This window comes from Dendrobates tinctorius, unplaced genomic scaffold (assembly GCF_039654945.1).
Source record: "Dendrobates tinctorius isolate UK_male_01 unplaced genomic scaffold, ASM3965494v1 ptg000212l, whole genome shotgun sequence".
NCBI classification, from domain to species: domain Eukaryota; kingdom Metazoa; phylum Chordata; class Amphibia; order Anura; family Dendrobatidae; genus Dendrobates; species Dendrobates tinctorius.
Genome location: NW_027361879.1, coordinates 11,421 through 30,978, shown reverse-complemented (window position 1 = coordinate 30,978; position 19,558 = coordinate 11,421). Strand labels below are relative to the sequence as shown.

Below are 19,558 nucleotides of genomic sequence, written 5' to 3'. Positions count from 1 at the left end.
CCGACAAGCTTTTTGTAGAGGGAAATTTCATTCTCTAGCAGTACTTGGCACCTGTCCACACTCCCAAAAGTACCAATACCTGGTTTACAAAGTATCACTGTGCTTGATTGGCTAGCAACCTGGGCTTCCATAACATCTCAGCAGTGCCACATGCTGATCGCCTCCATGCCACACTGCATTGATGCCGTAATTGATGCAAAAGGAGCCCCGATCAAGTATTGAGTGCATTTAATGAACAAAAATAAACACTTGAAATAGATCACTGCTTGTAATGACTCTAGCTAATATATGACTTTCACTTTTTGTATTGAAGAACTGAAATAAATTAAAGGGAACCTGTCACCCCCCCCAGGCGTTTTTAAGTAAAAGAGCCACCTTGTGCAGCACTAAAGCTGCATTCTGTCAAGGTGGCTCTTTTATTTAGCATCCCTTCCACCGCCAAAATAAACGTTTTTAAAATTAGTCGACATACCATAATTTTGACCGGGGGGCAGTTCTTTCCCCCCTGACACCGACGCCTCGCATCCATCATTCATTTCCTCCTTATGTCTTTGCTCCACCTCCTCTGTGTTCAATTCAAATCCTGTTGCCTGTGCTGTAATATATTTTCTTGGGCATGCGCAGTTAGCTCTGCCTGCCAGAGATCCCGCCCCACAGTCGCTTATGATTTATTCACACTGCGGGGCTGGGAATCTTGGGCATGAGAGCCGCAGAGAACTACTGCGCATGCCCAAGATTCCCAGAGGTGGCTCTTTTACTTAAAATGCCTGGGGGGGTGACAGGTTCCCTTTAACTTATTGATGATATTCTAATTTTGTGAGAAACACCTGTAAACACAAACAATCCAGGAGGAAAACCTGTTAGAGGCTGTAAAAGGATTGAGACTGGGATGTAGATTCACCTTCTAGCAGGACAACAACCTTAAACATATTGCCATAACAACAATGGATAGTTTAGAGCAAATCATATTCATGTGTGTGAATGGGCCAGTCACAGTCCAGACCTAAATCCCATTGTGAATCTGTGGCAAAACTTGAAAATTGCTGTTCACAAACACCTCCATCCAACCTCAAGTTAGTTTGCAAAGAAGAATAGGGAAAAATTTCATCCAATAAATGTGCAAAGCTTGTACAGAGAGACCCCCAAAAGACTTGCAGCAGTAATTGCAGCAAAAAGGTGGTCCTACATCACAATTTTCAGATTTATATTTTTAAAATATTTAGAAAACCATGCATAATTTTCCTTAGATTTCACAAATACCTGCTACTTTGTGTTTGTATATCACATAAAATCCAAATAATATACTGTGTAGACACGGGGCCAGTGGGTGCTCTAGTCCGCTAGCCGAAAACCGCATGGACCAGGGATCATCCTAGTGAACGGCAACGCCCGTTCTCCTATTACCATGGGCCTAATACTACTCAGACAACAGAGAGTGAGGGTAAAACAGTGTGGCAATACTTTATTGAAACACAATTCAGGCAAATAGCACATAGAACAGTCCCAACACAATACCCAAGATGGTGCAAAATTACAGAGTCTCACCCTTCCGCCAACTCACCGGGATAAGAGCAGCTGTGATTCAGAGTTTCCAGGGCCAACTGCCCCACCTGTGGCACACACAGAGAGGAGGTAACGATAAGTTAAAAAGATGAAAGCCCAATGAGGTACAAGGCCAGGTGACCGGAAGATCACATCCTGGCTTCTCCAAACATTTCCAAGGAGCCAGGTGACCAGTGGGTCCCAATCCTGGCTTTCACAAAGGTATCCATGGGGCTTAGGTGACTGGTGGGTCGAAATCCTGACTATTCCAAATGTAGCCTTGGGTTCAGTTATGGTCAATGGAACAGATCTGTATTCTTCCAGTCGGAGCCGTGGTCATCTAAGCTGGCATGCTCTAGAATGACAAATCTGTGTCCCTAGTGATGGAGCCATGATGTCTTGACTGCTGTCTTGTAAAGAGTCTCTGGTTCCTTTGATTTATTGGCTGTCTGGATGACTGGATGTATATGATTATAATCTCACAGAGGCATGTATCCCCTTTTTATAGTCCACAACTTTTCTTCAAGCCATCATTTACAGGTAAACGGGAAGAACGGATACGAGATCAACTTGCATTGTTTGATTATTTAATCTATTTGCATAGTTTTTCCTCTATTTTGCAAGTCAACAAACTAACTGGCATGGACAATGTGTAATCAACATATCAGCAAACATCATGGTTCAATTATCTTGTGTCTCTATCATCCAGGATAACAGCACAATATGTTACAACAAATGTCAACTTAAAAGTCAATATTACAGGCTTATACAAACAAAAGACTGTTTTCTTGACCAAACACAGAACAAACACATAAATTCAAAAGTCAACATATAGATAACAGTTTACTGTTACTTGCTTACTGAAAATAAACGTCTGGTAAATTAAGATAAAATGCTGTGTAGTCATATATACATTTAAATTTTAGGTGTAATGTGAAAAAAATTTGCAAAAGTTCAAGCCCAACCGTGCCAGTCTGTCTTTAGCTTGTTGCACTCCTTAGCATCCTGCAGGTCAGGATCGTAGTACACTTTCTGCGGTTTCTCAGTAAGGTATGGAGCTAGGACCTCATCCCATTGCTCTGGGGGCAGTTTCTCCCTGTCTGCCACCCTCTCAAAAACAGTCAGGAAAGCGTTGTCCTTCAGAGTCATATTCTGTAAGGCCTCCCCATACTGTCACCTCACTCAGATACCTTCACTTTGGCTGGCAGGTCATGCCACCTTCCTGACAGTTTCTGCCAGGAGAGCCATTTCCTGCTGCAACTCCTGCTGCTGCTGTTGTTGAAACTGCTGGATAAGGAGTTTTAGTCTCTTGTTTCTGCAGCTGCAACTGCGGAATGGCATGGACCAGTTGCTTAACAAGCTCCTCCATGCTTTCAAACTGTGTTCACAATGTTAACCAGGACATTCAATCTTTACACTACAATCACCTGTGTTACTTCATGCCAGCATTCTCCACCAACTGCAGGCATTCATGCTCTCCAGTAGGCATTAGGTAGAGTTCACACATGCACTAGTGTCTTGGGTCAAAACAATGTAACGTTTATTTCTACTGGTTGCCCAGTATCAAAACAAACCCATGAACACAAAATCCCTAGGTTTGTACAGGCGCTATCAAATCAAGATAGACCTTGGCAACTCCCACACGGCTGAGCTAGTTACCAAGTTTGGTCAAACACAGCAGCTATTGTCCATAGAAACCACTGATTCTTGCAGTCTGATGCATATGGCAGATGCAGTCTCTTCTCAGAGAGAGATTCTGACTTGTCTCTCTCTCTAGCTCTTATCCAATCCACTCTGGTATGTCTCCCCCACCTAACTGACTAAGGTAAACACCTAGCCTGGTTATATGCAGGGCCAGCCAGGTGCACCTAATCAGAGCCTGTGAACTAGGATTTGACCCTAACCTCCCTGCTGTATAGATATATATACAGTACACCGGCAGACAGAAGAGGACCCCTGAGCAAGTGCAATACATAGGCCTTTTGCAGTCCAATTACTTCGAAAGGCAAAATTACAGATGCTTTAGAGGTGGAAATTGGCACCCTTACCCTTGGGCCCTTGTGCGGCTGCACAGCTTGCACCAATGATATGAACACAAACTTTTTACGATACAGTAGAGACATAGGAACAACATAGATAGCACAACATTGCTAATATAAGTGGATTTTCCAAATTTAGCCCCAAAAAAGCCACTTTTACTGACTACTGCTTTCATAGCAAGCATTTTTAGTATTTCGTAGTGCCCCTCTGACTGATATAATATGATGAATAACCAGACAACAGAATCTGGCAGCATTCCTGAGGTACATTATCCCATTCCTCATGGGTAATGGGCTACATGTCAATAATATTGTTGGGTTGTGAAAAGGGTGGTCTAAAAAGTTAAGAAAAAAATCATAGCCTTACACTAATAAGGAAAAAGCTACAAAATCGAATGCAATAAATGTTCCCAGAGACACAGTTGGAAGTAGAGCTCACAAGTTATAGGAGCACAAGCTGCATTACTTGGACATGACAGGAACATGAAGCTGTAACCGACGGTCACCAGATTCCCGAGGAGGCAGGTGGTCAAAAACCCTCCAGCGTAAAAAATAGCTACAGCTAGATTTGGCAAAAAAAGCGATGTCCAACAGGACATTGATCCCATGCATTCCTTAGAGTCCACCAAGCTTTGGTTTCAGAAGTCCTGGAAGATTCTTGAGCCATAATTACAGTACAGACTTAAACCCTGCAGAAAATGTTTGTTTGGATGTGTAGAAGGCATTTGCAGCAAACCCATGGGGAAAGGACTAAGATTCCTCAGAAACGCTGCCAGAAGCTTGTGTCTGACTATGCATCATTGTTACAGCAGGTTGCAACAGCCAGAGGGGCTCTACTGAGTATTAAAGATGCTGCAATTCATTAGTTGTTTTTTTTAGGTCACTTTCCTTTTTTTGTCTTGTGGTATTAGTTGCCGTTTTTTGGTGCCAAATTTTTCAAAATGGTGCTCTTGATTTGGCGAAAAGTCAAAAATGGTCTTTTTTTCTTGTCTTGAACTCTTATGACTTTTTGGTGTCAAGGGTGTAAAAATTGTTCCAAAATCGTACTTAAAAAGACACCAAGGGAGAGACTGGAGTGGCGTTGCACCAAATTTTGAGACTTTTTAAAAAGTTGTAATTGATGAATCAGGCAAAGATAACTGGAATTGGCAAAATTTGCCCATAAAGCAGAAAAAGGTGCAAATATAATAACGAATTAAGTGTAACCAATAAAAAGACGCAAAACTAGACAAAAACCGAGTGTAAAGGCAATGATGAATTTGACTGTTCTCCGTTCCTGTGCTTGGTGCTGTTATGAAGGCACAGTAATTGTCAATGTTATAGGGACCCCGTTGGCTTTGTAATGAGAGCCATGTGGTTGTTGCTGTTACAGGGGTACTGTGGGTGATATCATTATAGAGCAACATTTCCGCTATTATTATGGGAACGGTACAGTTATGGGCAATATGTCTGGTATTATAGTGGCACAAAAATTAGCACTAACATTGGAGAATTTCTCCTTTAAGACACAGACTATTGAGTATGGGCAGGCGGTAACTGTAAATATGAGCATTTTTCAATGAGAGATGGATTTCTTCTTGTATCGGGTTTTCTGTCTCTGTGTGTGCAGTAGTGTGTCCTATTTATCAGCTCTGAATGGTATCTACACAGCAGATTATTGACCTAAGTATTAAGGTACTGTCACATTTAGCGATACACCAGCAATCCCGACCAGCGATATGACGCGGTCAGGATCGCTGGTGCATCGCTAAGTGGTCGCTAGTGAGCTGCCACACAGGCAGATCTCACCAGCGACATAGCAGCGGTCGGGGGTCGCTACTTACCTGTCAGGCGCGGCGATCCTGACGTCCTCGCGTCGCTCGTCGGCGCCACAGGAAGCCCAGCAGGAAGCTGACGATGAGAAACGACCCAGGCCGTTCTCGCGCGATCAGCGATAACCAGTGGGGGAGCCGGTCGGAGGTAAGTATCAGACATAGCGAAAAACCAGTGACGTTATAGCGATATTGCTAGCGATATTGCTTAGTGGGACAGGCCCTTTAGCCTGTAAGATAAAAGGACTGTTCCCATCCGCACCTGTTCTATTGAGATATCTCCAAAAGGAATTTGAGGTAAAGGAGGCCTTCCCTGTAATGAAACTCTTAATATAAGAAGGACCATTAGAAGAGACATGGACTTGCTTGGAAATCGGAGAACAAGTAGACAAAAATGGTGGCACAATGGTAGGTCGGCTGAGACCTTCTTTGAGCAGGATTAGTTACATCACCAGCCTAGTTAGGTGACCACCAGGCTCAAACATTAATGGAAAGGTAAAGCATGGAAAGTCCAGGCTCTCAGTAGTCATACCTATCTAGATATCAGACAATGCCATCAGGGGAAAATTTGCCAGGACTCAAATCTACCATGAAGACTCCACTAGTATAGGACGTAAAGACCAAACCAATGTCAGGTCCCTATCTTCCATACTAATATTACAGGAATGATTACCCCAGCTCTGCCATAAAGTGTTTTTGTACTTTGAGCTCTTCTGACAAGCTTTATGATTATGAATAATGAGCACAAGGTACTCAACAACATCAGTATATTCTTCACTACTTACATAAAAAAGAAAAATTAGATCCTTCTCAAAAGGATATCCGTCCCTCACTTGCCAAATATTGTTCCTGAGCAAACAGAACTATTCAATTTGATTCTTGAAACATGCATTGTCTATTATATAGAAATGAGACATTCATAATATATGATTTATATCTTGGTTGAGAGGCGGTAGTATTGTAGTAGCTATATTCACCTATAAAGGGAGCAGTATTAGGCTACTGTCATGTTATCAGTATTTGGTCAGTGTTTTTCCTCAGTATTTGCAAGTCAAAACTAGGTGAGGAATAGTATAATAGAAACAAGCGCACCAATTCTGCATTTTTGACCCACTTCTGGTTTTGGCTTATATTTACTGAAATACTGACCAAATACTGAGAGTGTGACAGTACCCTTATAGTAGTTTTATTCTTGTACATAGGAGCAGTATTATAGTAGTTTTATTCTTGTACATAGGGACAGTATTATAGTAGTTATATTCTTGTACATAGGAGGCAGTATTATAGTAGTTACATTCTTGTACATAGGACCAGTATTATAGTAGTTATATTCTTGTACATAGGGGCAGTATTATAGTAGTTATATTCTTGTACATAAGAGCTGTATTATACAGTAGTAGTTATATTCTAGTACATAGAGGGCAGTATTATAGTAGTTATATTCTTGTACATAAGAGCTGTATTATAGTAGTTATATTCTTGTACAAATGAGCATTATAGTAGTTATATTCTTGTACATAAGAGCTGATTTATAGTAGTTATATTCTTGTACATAGAGGGCAGTATTATAGTAGTTATATTCTTGTACATAGGGGCAGTATTATAGTAGTTATATTCTTGTACAAAGGAGGCAGTATTATAGTAGTTATATTCTTGTACATAGAGGGCAGTATTATAGTAGTTATATTCTTGTACACTGTATTATAGTAGTTATATTCTTGTACAAATGAGCAGCGTTATAGTAGTTATATTCTTGTACATAAAAGCTGTATTATAGTAGTTATATTCTTGTACAAATGAGCAGCATTATAGTAGTTATATTCTTGTACATAGAGGGCAGTATTATAGTACCATAGTTATATTCTTGTACATAAAAGCTGTATTATAGTAGTTATATTCTTGTGCAAATGAGCAGCATTATAGTAGTTATATTCTTGTACATAGAGGCAGTATTATAGTAGTTATATTCTTGTACATAGGGAGCAGTATTATAGTAGTTATATTCTTGTACATAGGGGACAGTATTATAGTAGTTATATTTTTGTACATAGGGGCAGCATTATAGTAGTTATATTCTTGTACATAGGAGCAGTATTATAATAGTTATATTCTTGCACATAGTGGTCAGTATTATAGTAGTTATATTCTTGGACATAGGAGCAGTATTATAGTAGTTATATTTTTGTACATAGGGAGCAGTATTATAGTAGTTATTCTACAGGAGTGACTATGTGCACATGGTGCTAACTTGTGCTCACAGCTCACATATGGCATAATCTGGCCTTGTCTGGAGGTGGTTTTATAGGTCTTAAATCCTCAGATTAATTTTTATTGTTTTACTTTTACAGGTTCCTCTATGACACGATTTTAAAATCAAAAAGCCGTGACATTTATCGCCCGTCCACCGGAGCCTCACTGCTGTTGGCTGCCATACACACTTGTGACCAGGTGAGAGAGCACATTTTTGGGAAGCCGGATGGTTACTCTAAAATATCACTAGCCTATGCGTCCCCTTCCATGTGTTTTATTAGAGTATTTTGATGTCCTAAAGCAGGGGTAAGGAATCTTTTTTCTGCCAAGGGCCATTTGGATATTTATACCATCCATCGGGGGCCATACAAACTCCGCCCACAAAGTACATCCTGCCTCTGACACTGGTGTCAGGACATATTCTTTTATTGCATGCCCTTCAGTGTCCAGTAGTGATCACTGTGTATGTATGTGTGCTAACAGAGCAAGAAAAAAAATAATGAGCTGGTAGCAATCAAAATACCGCTCCCTGCCCAAGAATGCGGTCCCTAAGGATCTGCCCGGGGGCCAGATAAAAGGTCATCGAGGGTCGTAAATGGCCCAGGGGTCTAAGGTTCCCCACCCCTGTCCTAAAGGGATGTCTACAGTTCAGGACCTTCCTGGATTAGTGAGCTCCTCTGACAAAATAGAAATGTCACCCTGGTAGAGCAGGACCATCCATGTATCGCAGGATATGGTGGCCAACAATTCCCTAAATTTCTTGCTTGGCAAAATTGATACAGTAGGCTGATGCTGATACTACATTTTCACTGGGAATGCTTCACAGCCATAGACCAACAAGGACTCTTATATCACCCCATCTATACTAAACCACCAGGTATGTTTCTCGGTCATTGATCACCATGGGATACTGATATTAACTCCATTTGCCCTAGTTCACCCAAGTTGCTGCCATTGATCCCATCTATCGTAGCCCACCATGGTTTTTGGCATAAATTCCAACTTCCATAGACCACGGAGGGAAAGGTGGGGGCATTACCTCCTACTAGCCTGGACCTCCAGTGATGCTGACATTAACCGTGTTTACTGTAGACCACAATAGGTGCCAATAAAAAGTCCATATGCTCTAGACCAGTGGTCCCCAACCTTTTTTGCACCAGGGACCGGTTTCAAGCAAGACCATTCTTCCATGGCCCGGCAGGGTGGGGATGGAGGTGTGGCAGGGGCGGGGCTTTGGCCATAAGGGGGCGGGGCTATGGACACGGTTGTAGTGTAGCAGTGCATACTTATAATTAAATAACATTTATAATGTGACTCAACTCACCATAGGTTTTGAATAAGTGCTCCATCACCCCCTTCTCCCCATCACTGCCTTCACCCCATCACTCCCTTCTCCCCATCATTGCCTTCACCCCATCACTCCCTTCTCCCCATCATTGCCTTCACCCCATCACTGCCATCTCTCCATCATTGCCTTCACCCCATCACTCCCTTCTCCCCATCATTGCCTTCACCCCATCACTGCTGTCTCCCTATCATTGCCTTCACCCCATCACTGCCTTCTCTCCATCACTGCCTTCACCCCATCACTCCCTTCTCCCCATCATTGCCTTCACCCCATCACTGCTGTCTCCCCATCATTGCCTTCACCCCATCACTGCCTTCTCTCCATCACTGCCTTCACCCCATCATTGCCTTCACCCCATCACTCCCCTCTCCCCATCATTGCCTTCACCCCATCACTCCCTTCTCTCCATCACTGCCTTCACCCCATCACTCCCCTCTCCCCATCATTGCCTTCACCCCATCACTCCCCTCTCCCCATCATTGCCTTCACCCCATCACTCCCCTCTCCCCATCATTGCCTTCACCCCATCACTCCCTTCTCTCCATCATTGCCTTCACCCCATCACTCCCCTCTCCCCTTCATTGCCTTCACCCCATCACTCCCTTCTCTCCATCACTGCCTTCACCCCATCACTCCCCTCTCCCCATCACTGCCGTCTCTCCATCACTCCCCTCATGGCCTTCTCCTCATGTCCCCATCTCCTCCAGGGCCAGGCTACACAAACACAGACCAACACACACACACACACACACATACATACACACACACATTATACATACACACACACCACCTCTCTCCTCTCACCTGCCCGCCGCCCGCGCTTCCTCGCTCTGACACAGCAGCCGCGCTCTCCTCTCTGTGTCAGTCAGAGACAGGAAGCGCGGGTGGCGGGCAGGAAGCTGGACGCAGTGGACGGGTCCTTGCAGCTCCGCTCCTGCTATTCCCTCTTGCAGGCAGCGGAGCTGCTTGGATCGCTCCCTGGCCGCCGCTAAGAACTGCTGCACGCCGCCCCAGCCCCCGCTACGCCACTGACCGCCCCTGGCTCCCCTTGTGTCCGCGGACCGGCAAGGGCACTGCAGCGGCCCGGTGCTGGGCCGCGGACCGGCGGTTGGGGACCCCTGCTCTAGACGACCAGGGTTGCTGGCATTAAATCTAACTTCCCTAAACCACCAGGGATGCTGAACTTAGCTTCATCTGCCCTTTACAACCAGGGTAGCTGGATTTAAATCCAACCTCCCTAAACCATCAGCAAGGCAGGCATTTAATCCCATCTGCCCTAGACCACCAGATATTTTGGCATTAAACTCATCTGTCATAGATCAACAGGGTTGCTGGCACTAAATCCAGCTTCCCTTGACCACAAGAGTTGGTGAGGTTATCCTAGCCCATTAAGTATACTGATATTAACTGCTTCACTACTTTAACCACCAAACATTTTGGCAGCTTAATTATATCCTGACAGTCCAGATACCAGCAGAGAAGCTAGCATGAACTGGCGTAGAACCCCTGCATCTCATGTAAAAAAAAAAGAATAAAAATTAAAAAAGTTTTTTTTGTGCAAAACCATGCCCTTGAAAAGACAACACCTTTTTATGCAGCTCGGTGGCTCAGAGGTTAGCACTGCAGAGCCGGAGTCCTGGGTTCAAATCCCACCAAGGATATCTACAAGGAGTTTGTATGGTCTCCCCGTATTTGCATGGGTTTCCTCCGGGTTCTCCGGTTTCCTCCCACACTCCAAAGACATAGTGATAGGGAAGTTTTATAGGTGAGTAAAATAAACAAATAAAAATCCTGCAAGTATTTTGGAAGGTGGCAGTTTTTATTACTTAGTTGGTCATCATCCAAATAATTGTAGATACGGTTACAGCCTTCAAGACAAATATTGTGTGAGACGGCTATAATGAATCAGTGTTTGTCTAACGAAGTGCAGAGGAAGAAGGAAGAAACCACACGTCAACAATGTGGAGTACTTGTGCGAAGGAACAATATGGCGATGCTACGTAAACAGTTGTGACATGATCGCCACCTACAGGTTGGAAATGGAACTGAAAGATAACAAGACATAATGGAAAAAAAACAGGCGGTATCTAAAATCTCGAGAGGACCACCACCAATTGTATGGTTTTTATAATACCTAGCAAAAGTCGGGGCTTTACACCATGCACTGCAGTACTGAAATGTTTCAGTATATAGTACAAGTGATCAAATGATGTCAGGATGGAAAAAAGACTAAAGAAAAAAAGTTTTAAAAGATGTTAAAATAAGAAATGTAAATCCATAGGCTTCCCAATATAATAATTAATAAATTAAAACAATAAAAAAGTAGACATACAATGACTTGCATAAGTATTGAACCCACTCCCCCCAGCATTTTTTTTTGTTTTACTACCTCAGAACCTGGAATTTCACTGGTTTTTTTTAGGATTTGCATTATTATTATTATTTATTGTTATAGCGCCATTTATTCCATGGCGCTTTACATGTAAGGAGGGTATACATATTAAAAACAAGTACAATAATCTTAAACAATACAAGTCATAACTGGTACAGGAGGAGAGAGGACCCTGCCCGCGAGGGCTCACAATCTACAAGGGATGGGTGATAATACAGTAGGCGAGGGTAGAGCTGGTCGTGCAGTGGTTTGGTCGATCGGTGGTTACTGCAGGTTATAGGCTTGTAGGTGGGTATTCAGGCTCTTTTTGAAGGTTTCGATGGTAGGTGAGAGTCTGATTTGATGTGGTAGAGTTCCAGAGTAGGGGTGATGCGCGAGTGAAATCTTGTATGCGATTGTGGGAAGAGGAGATAAGAGGGGAGTAGAGAAGGAGATCTTGTGAGGATCGGAGGTTGTGTGCGGGAAAGTACCAGGAGACGAGGTCGCAGATGTATGGAGGAGACAGGTTGTGGATGGCTTTGTATGTCATGGTTAGGGTTTTGTATTGGAGTCTCTGGGCAATGGGAAGCCAGTGAAGGGATTGACAGAGGGGAGAAGCTGGGGAATAGCGGGGGGACAGGTGGATTAGTCGGGCAGCAGAGTTTAGAATAGATTGGAGGGGTGCGAGAATGTTTGAGGGTAGGCCACAGAGCAGTAGGTTGCAGTAGTCAAGGCGAGAGATGATGAGGGCATGGACCAGGGTTTTTGCAGATTCTTGGGTGAGGAATGAACGGATTCGTGAAATATTTTTGAGTTGAAGTCGGCAGGAAGTGGAAAGGGCTTGGATATGTGGTTTGAAGGAGAGATCAGCATCAAGGATTACTCCAAGGCAGCGAGCTTGTGGGACTGGGGAGAGTGGGCAGCCATTTACTGTAATTGATAGGTTCGTTGGGGGGGTCACATGAGATGGGGGAAAGATGATGAATTCTGTTTTGTCCATGTTGAGTTTCAGAAATCTAGCGGAGAAGAAGGATGAAATAGTGGACAGACATTGAGGGATTCTGGTTAGTAGGGAGGTGATATCTGGTCCAGAGATGTAGATCTGTGTCATCAGCGTAGAGATGATACTGAAAGCCATGAGATTCTATGAGCTGTCCCAGGCCAAAGGTGTAAATGGAGAACAGCAGGGGCCCAAGGACTGAACCTTGTGGGACTGCGACAGATAGGGGGTGAGGTGAGGAGGTGGTGTGTGAGTGGGAGACGCTGAATGTCCGGTCTGTTAGGTATGATGAGATCCAGGATAGGGCCGAGTCTGTGATGCCGAGGGATGAGAGAGTCTGTAATAATAGGGAATGGTCCACTGTGTCAAAGGCAGCCAACAGGTCCAGGAGGAGGAGGACAGAGTAGTGTCGCTTGCTCTTGGCGGTTAAGAGGTCATTGGTGACCTTAGTAAGGGCAGTTTCAGTGGAGTGGTGTGACCGGAAGCCAGATTGTAAGCGGTCGAAGAGGGAGCAAGAAGAGAGATGGGAGGACAGTTCAAGGTAGATGTGTTGTTCCAGGAGCTTGGAGGGGTAGGGGAGAAGTGATATAGGGCGATAGCTAGATACAGAGGATGGGTCGAGAGGGCTTTTTGAGGATAGGTGTGATGGAGGCATGTTTAAAGTTTTAGGGGAAAACACCAGTTGTTAGCGATAGGTTGAAGAGATGGGTTAGGGTTGGGATGAAGACTGTGGTGAGGTTTGGTATGAAGTGGGATGGGATCGGGTCAAGTGCACAGGTGGTGAGATGTGATCTTGAGAGTAGAGTGGAGAGTCGATCTTCTGTAATGGTGGAGAAGTTGGTTTTGAAGGTGGAGGGCTGGGAAATCGGAAGGGCTCTGGGGGTTGTTGACCAAAACTGTCTCTGATGTTATCAATCTTCAGCTTGAAAAATGAGGCAAAGTGGGGATGAGTGGGGAGGGAGGAGGTGCTGGGGGGCGGAGGAGAGAATTGAAGGTGTTGAATAACTGTTTAGGGTTGTGAGACAGGAAGGATATGAGATGAGAAGTAGGATTGTTTAGCTGTGGCGCGTGTGGTCTTGAAAGTAGTGAGGGACTGTTTGAATGCGATGAAGTGCTCGTTGGAGTGGGATCTTTTCCATCTGCGCTCAGCAGCCCTGGAAGCTCGCCTCAGCTCTTTGGTCAGGCTGGTGTGCCAGGGCTGTCTGTTGATTTTGCGAGTTTTGGTATGTGTAAGTGGGGCAGCGGATTCCAAAGCTACAGCTATCGTGGTGTTATATAGAGCGGCAGCGTGATCCACATTGTGTAAGGAACTTATATCTGTGAGAGGGAGAAGGGATTCAGTGAATGAGTGTAGGTCAAGGTGTTTAAGATTTCTGTGAGGGTGTAAAAGTTTGTGGGGTGGGGATTGAAGACATGGAGTGAAGAGATAAGAGAATGTGAGAAGGTTGTGGTCAGAGAGGGGAAGAGGTGAGTTAGAGAGGTTAGATAGGGAGCAAAGGCGGGTAAAGATGAGGTCCAGTGTGTGGCCATCTTTGTGGGTGGCTGTAGAAGAACATTGAGTGAGGCCGAAGGAGGAAGTGAGAGATAGAAGTTTAGTCGAAGCTGAGAGGGAAGTGTCAATGGGGATGTTGAAGTCGCCCATGATGATAGTAGGGATGTCCGTGGAAAGGAAATGAAGTAGCCAGGTGGTGAAGTGGTCAAAGAAGGTGGTGGCTGGCCCTGGGGGTCGGTAGATGACTGCCAGTTGGAGGTTGGAGGGGGAGTAGATGCGCACAGAGTGCACCTCAAAGGAAGGGAGGGTAACAGAGGGTGGCAGTGGGATTGGGGTGAAGGAGCAGGTATCTGACAGGAGAAAACCAACTCCTCCACCCTGTTTGCTGCTGGGGCGGGGGGTGTGAGAAAGGTGGAAGCCACCATACGAAAGTGCAGCAGGAGAGGCTGTGTCAGAAGGGGTGAGCCAGGTTTCGGTGATGGCGAGGAAGGAAAGTTTGGTAGTAACAAAAAGATCATGGATGTGGGAAATCTTGTTGCAGACAGAGCGAGCGTTCCACAGAGCTCCTGTTAGTGGGACTGGGGAAGCGGGGGCTGGGTGAATGGGTATAAGGTTGGAATGGTTACGGAAGGTTGTGATAGAGCGTGGATGGGAGGTAGAAATGACTGTGGGAATGTGGTGAGGAGGACCAGGATTTGGAGAGATATCACCAGCAGTGAGAAGGAGCAGAGAAAGTGTTAGCAGGTGGGAGCAGGAGAGGGCATGAGGGGGCTGTCTGTGTTTGGAGACAGAGGATTGTATGTTAAGGAACAGTTTTGAGGCGGAGGTGAGGTGGATGGGGAGGATTGAAGAAGAGATGCATCAGTTCATGTAAAGAACATGCCTACAACTGTGAACATTAGGTTTTCTTTTTTTTTTTAAGCAAACACCAAATAGAACAAACTAACTGAAAATTTCAGTGTGCATAACTATTCACCACCCTAAAGTCAGTACTTTGTAGTCTCTATGAGCTTTCCGCTGGGATTTAAGGCCATTCCCCAAGGCAAAAATGCTCCAGCTCCTTCATGTTAGATGGTTTCCTCTGGTGGACAGCAATCTTCAAGTCTGACCACAGATTCTCAATTGGATTAAGGTCTGGGCTTTGGCTAGGCCACTCCAAAACATTTATAGGTTTCCCCTTAAACCACTTGAGTGTTGTTTTAGCAGTATGCTTTGGGTCAGTCTTTTTGGAAGGTGAACCTCTGTCCCAGCCTGAAATCTCTGATAGACATACAGGTTTTACTGAAGAAAATCCCTTTATGTCCCACCATCCATTTTCCTCTTGAATCGACAATTTGCCTTGTTCCTGCTGCTGAAAAACATTCCCACAGCATGATGCTGCCACCACGTTTCACTGTGGGGATGGTATTCTTGGGGTGATGAGTTGTGTTGGTTTGGCACCAGATATAACTTTTACCTTGGTGGCCAAAAAGTTCAACTTTGGTCTCATCTGACCACAGCACCTTCCTCCATACATATAAGGAGTCTCCCACATGTTTTTTGGCAAACTAAAAACAAACCTAACAATTTTTGTAAGTAAAGGCTTTTTTTGTGCTCATTCTTCCATAAAAGCCACCTCTATGGAGTGTATGGCTTATTCTGGTCATATGGACAGATACTCCAGTCTTTGCTTGGGAACTCTGCAGCTCCTTCAGGGTTACCTTTGGTCTCTGCCCTGCCTCTTTTATTAATACCCTTCTTGCCCGGGGAGGAGTTTTATTTGGTTTCCCTCTCTTAGCAGATTTGTTGTTGTACCATGTTCTTTCCATTTGATGGTGCTCTGGGGGATCATCAGAGATTGGGATATTTTTATATAACATCTTTGTCGCTGACTTGTTTGGAGATCTCCTTGGTCTTCATGGTGTTTGGTTAGTGCTGCCTCTTGCTTAATGGTGTTACAGCCTCTGTGGCCTTTAACTAAAGGTGTGTATATATGGATAGATCATGTGACACTTAGATTGCACACAGGCGGACTTCCTGTCACTAAGTATGTGACTCATGAAGGTAATTGCCTGCACCTAAAATTTTTAGGGGCTTCATCGTAAAAGGGGTGAATACATATGCACATGCCAATTTTGTTATTTGATCCTGTACATTTAATTTATGCCTATAATTTTCTCACTTCACCGAGACTATTTAGTGCTGATGCATCACACACAAATCAGATTACAAAAATATTTAAACACAGGTTGTAATGTAAAAAAGTGGGTATGAAGCGATAGAGAAATGGGTAAAAAGCCAAGGGGATGAATACTTTTGCAAGCAACTGTATGCATGTCACATCCAAAAAAGTCCTATCTATGAAAAGCAAAAAAGAATTGAAAAGCTCAGAAATGCCATTTTCAGTCGAAGCATCAAATCTGAAATAAATAAAGATATTTCAAACTGTAATACGTACCCCAAAATGCTATCAGTAATAATGTCAGATCGCCACCCAAAAAACAACTGTCGATGGAAAAATCAAGAAGTTATTCAAATCAAAGCGTAGTTTAGCATTGCATAATTGATCAGACTTGGAGAATCATTTGAAGTCATAAATCAAAACCCCCCCAAAAAATGGTGGGGTTGTGGTTTTATTTTTTTTTTCACCATTTCATGGCACTTGGAAATTTAACGTGAATTGTCAATCAAGACTACAACTTGTCCCTCATAAAATTATGGCATAGGAAGCACAGGAGGAAGAAATAAAAGTGCAAAAACATTGGCTGCAGAGTGCTACAGTTCTCCTGGTAGTTGTCCTAAACAGAGGTGTAGACATTGGGGTTGCAGTGGTGGTCGTCGCACACAAGCCCTGGCACTACGCCCTATCATTATGCTGGTTTTCAATTCATCATTTTATTTGTATTCATAGGTGCTAACATGGCCCTAAAAATACCGTAATCGAAAAGTTCCTTATTAGCTCATCGAGATTAACCCTCGCTTTTTTCCCCCACCAGGTCAGCGCTTATGGATTCATGACGCCAAGCTACGAGAAATATTCAGACCACTACTTTGACACCACCTACCATAAGGTCGTTTTCTATTCCAACCACAGTTTCCGTAAGGAGATGATGCTCTGGCAGAAGCTGCACGAGGCCGGGGTGATAAAGCTGTATATGAGGCAGGAGGCGTCACACCCAGTCACGTGAATCAAAATGGCCACCTCGGGACAAGGCCACCACCCTCCTTTCTGAACTGATGGGATAGGACATTGGCGGTGCCAACCGTGTGATGGGCTCTAATTAGAACCTGCCTTTAAAGGTTAGGATGGGCCTTCAGCGATGACCAACATGTCACTCCCAGCAGACTGAATGGATTTTTTTTTTTTTATTTTTAACTTCCTAAATCCAAAACTTGAAAAGCTTTCTTCATAAATTAGAATAAATCATTGGCAAAAAAGTCTCTGTCACCACAGCTTTCCCAGACCCAAGATCATCATCTCTGTCCAATTAGGCAGCACAAATCCTTTAATCGAGAAAGGATCATATTCCATCTTATAATCATCCGAACTTTAATATTCCACAAAGGTCGATGATCGGGTTCCCAATAATCCCGAACGGTTTTTAATCTGGGTCAGAACTATAACATTGTGTGAACCAGGAGTAGAAGATCCGAGAGGAGAGAACCGATGATGACATTCTGAATTAGGAGTCAGTTGATGGCCAAAGAGAATGTATCGCCATTTTATATTGATAATTATTGATTATGCAATCAATTATTTTTCTAACCAAATTGAATGTCATGTTTTAATATTTATTTCTTGGTAATTTTTTTCTGCAGCCGCTGGAGGGCTGCCACCTTTTATTTGCTGGTGCCTGAACACAAGAATTAAATACCTCAAATCCGTCAGCTCCAGGAGAGAGGATATGCAGTGGGTGTCCTGCCACATTTCTTGTACTGTGGCTGACTCTGTTGTAAACTGGTGCCCCATGTGCTGTCCAGTCCACAGCTGCTGGGAGTGCCTGGTGCCATTTTGTTGTAGTCCAGAGCGGTGCTCTAACCTACAATTTCCCACTGTCACCATTCACAGAGTTCTGCCGCGAGTGGTGACAGGAGGTACAGGGTAGTGGAGGGGAGTACAGGTCGGCAGCCTGGTGTTGTACTACTCTCAGGCTACCGAGCTGTTCTCACCGCATCATGTGTCATATGTATCTAATCCCATCATGTCATACTTTCCGCTGAGCTCGGTATCTAATCCCATATTGTGAAACAGTCTGCTGAGCCATGCATCCAATCCCTTCCTGTTGTACACTTCGTGTATCTAATCTAATCCTGAGTTTTACACAATATATCTAATCTAATCCTGTGTGATACAGTCCGCTGAGCCGTCCATCTAATCCCATCCTGTGTGATATACTCCGGTTATCTAATCTCATTTTTTTTTTTTACACTCTGTGTATCTAATCCAATCCTGTGTAATACACTCCGCTGAGCCGTATAGCCAACCCTAGCGTGTCATACACTCCGGATATCTAATCCTAGCATGTGATAAAGTTACCAGTGCAGTGCCAGCTGACAGATTTGGCGCTGCCAGCCGTTCTCTGTGACACTGTCCACATCTCAGTATCACTTTGCAGTCACCAACAATATGGCTCTGCACTGTCACCCTAAATTTCATCCTCTCTTGTCATAGAATGTTGGAAGGGACCTCCAGGGTCATTGTGTCCAACCCCCTGCTCAATGCAGGATTCAGTTATCCTTTTTGAAACGCCCAGAAGGGGAGGTGACAATAACCATTTGGGCAGACCCCGCCCACAATTACTGCAGTCGTAATGTGAACTATCAGGACACTACATTTTCATAGCAAATTTCAGCAGCTGCTCCCCCTAGTGTTTAAGAGTGGAAAATAGAAAAAATATTTTTCATATTTTCTGTTTTGTTTTTTTTTTTTTTTAAATCATTTACATTTTTTTCAGTTGTTGACATTTTTTTTAATGACATATCAACCCTAATGTTTCTTCTGCAGTGGCCACTACTATCACAAGTTCGTTGTGTTTTTTGCTGACTGGGCACACAGGAGACTCCGTCGTTACCAGATCCCCATTTCACCCTTAGAATAGTACATAAAACTCACCGATATGACTTTCCAATAATCCAGACACCCTGTTGATGATGGGTCAAGGAATTTTACTGTGATTTAGAGGCCTGTGGAGAAGTTCTGATATAATAGCAGCCATGTTGGTTGTCTCAAGCACTTATCCCCCAAAATAGTAACTAATATTGGGTTGAAAGAAATTAGTAAAAATAGTGGGCCACTCTTGAACTTGAGTCTATTTTTTGATTTTAGGTGAAGAGCACATGTATTATCACATCTGGTGAAATGTTGAATAAATTATTAATTTATTAATTTTTTTCTTGGGATAATTGTGAGAATAATGAGATTGTATTTTGTAAGATTTAAATAATAAATTGAAATATTTTTTTTTAAAAATGTGTCTGTGTTATTGGTCTCCATCCAAGAGGCAGCATTCAAAGTTTATCTCCTCCTCTTTAGAAAAGACAAAGGTTGTCTACATTTAGCCTTTAGTAGAAAGATGCACGAATCTCCAGAAATTTGAGTAGGGTACATGAGCTCAATTCAGAGTGGGTGAGGCAGGGGGGATATGATGCCAATTAAATCTGTCAGTAATTGGTTAAAAAAAAAAAAAAAAAAAACTCTTAAAGGGAACCTGTCATCCCCAAACGCT

General features: G+C 43.6%; 1 protein-coding gene across 2 annotated transcripts in view; it reads left to right on the top strand.

Moving 5' to 3' along the window:
- Nucleotides 1-19,302, top strand: part of LOC141058478 (alpha-N-acetylgalactosaminide alpha-2,6-sialyltransferase 2-like) — a 90,916-nt gene extending 71,614 nt beyond the window's left edge. The window contains exons 8-9 of one of the 2 annotated variants that reach the window (XM_073554700.1): nucleotides 7,741-7,840; nucleotides 16,829-19,302. In XM_073554700.1, the coding sequence (XP_073410801.1) occupies nucleotides 7,741-7,840; nucleotides 16,829-17,020 (292 nt within the window). In that variant the 3' untranslated portion in view covers nucleotides 17,021-19,302. The remainder of the gene's footprint in view (nucleotides 1-7,740; nucleotides 7,841-16,828) is intronic. The other variant, XM_073554701.1, reaches the window with a different exon arrangement.
- Nucleotides 19,303-19,558: the final 256 nt, after the last annotated feature.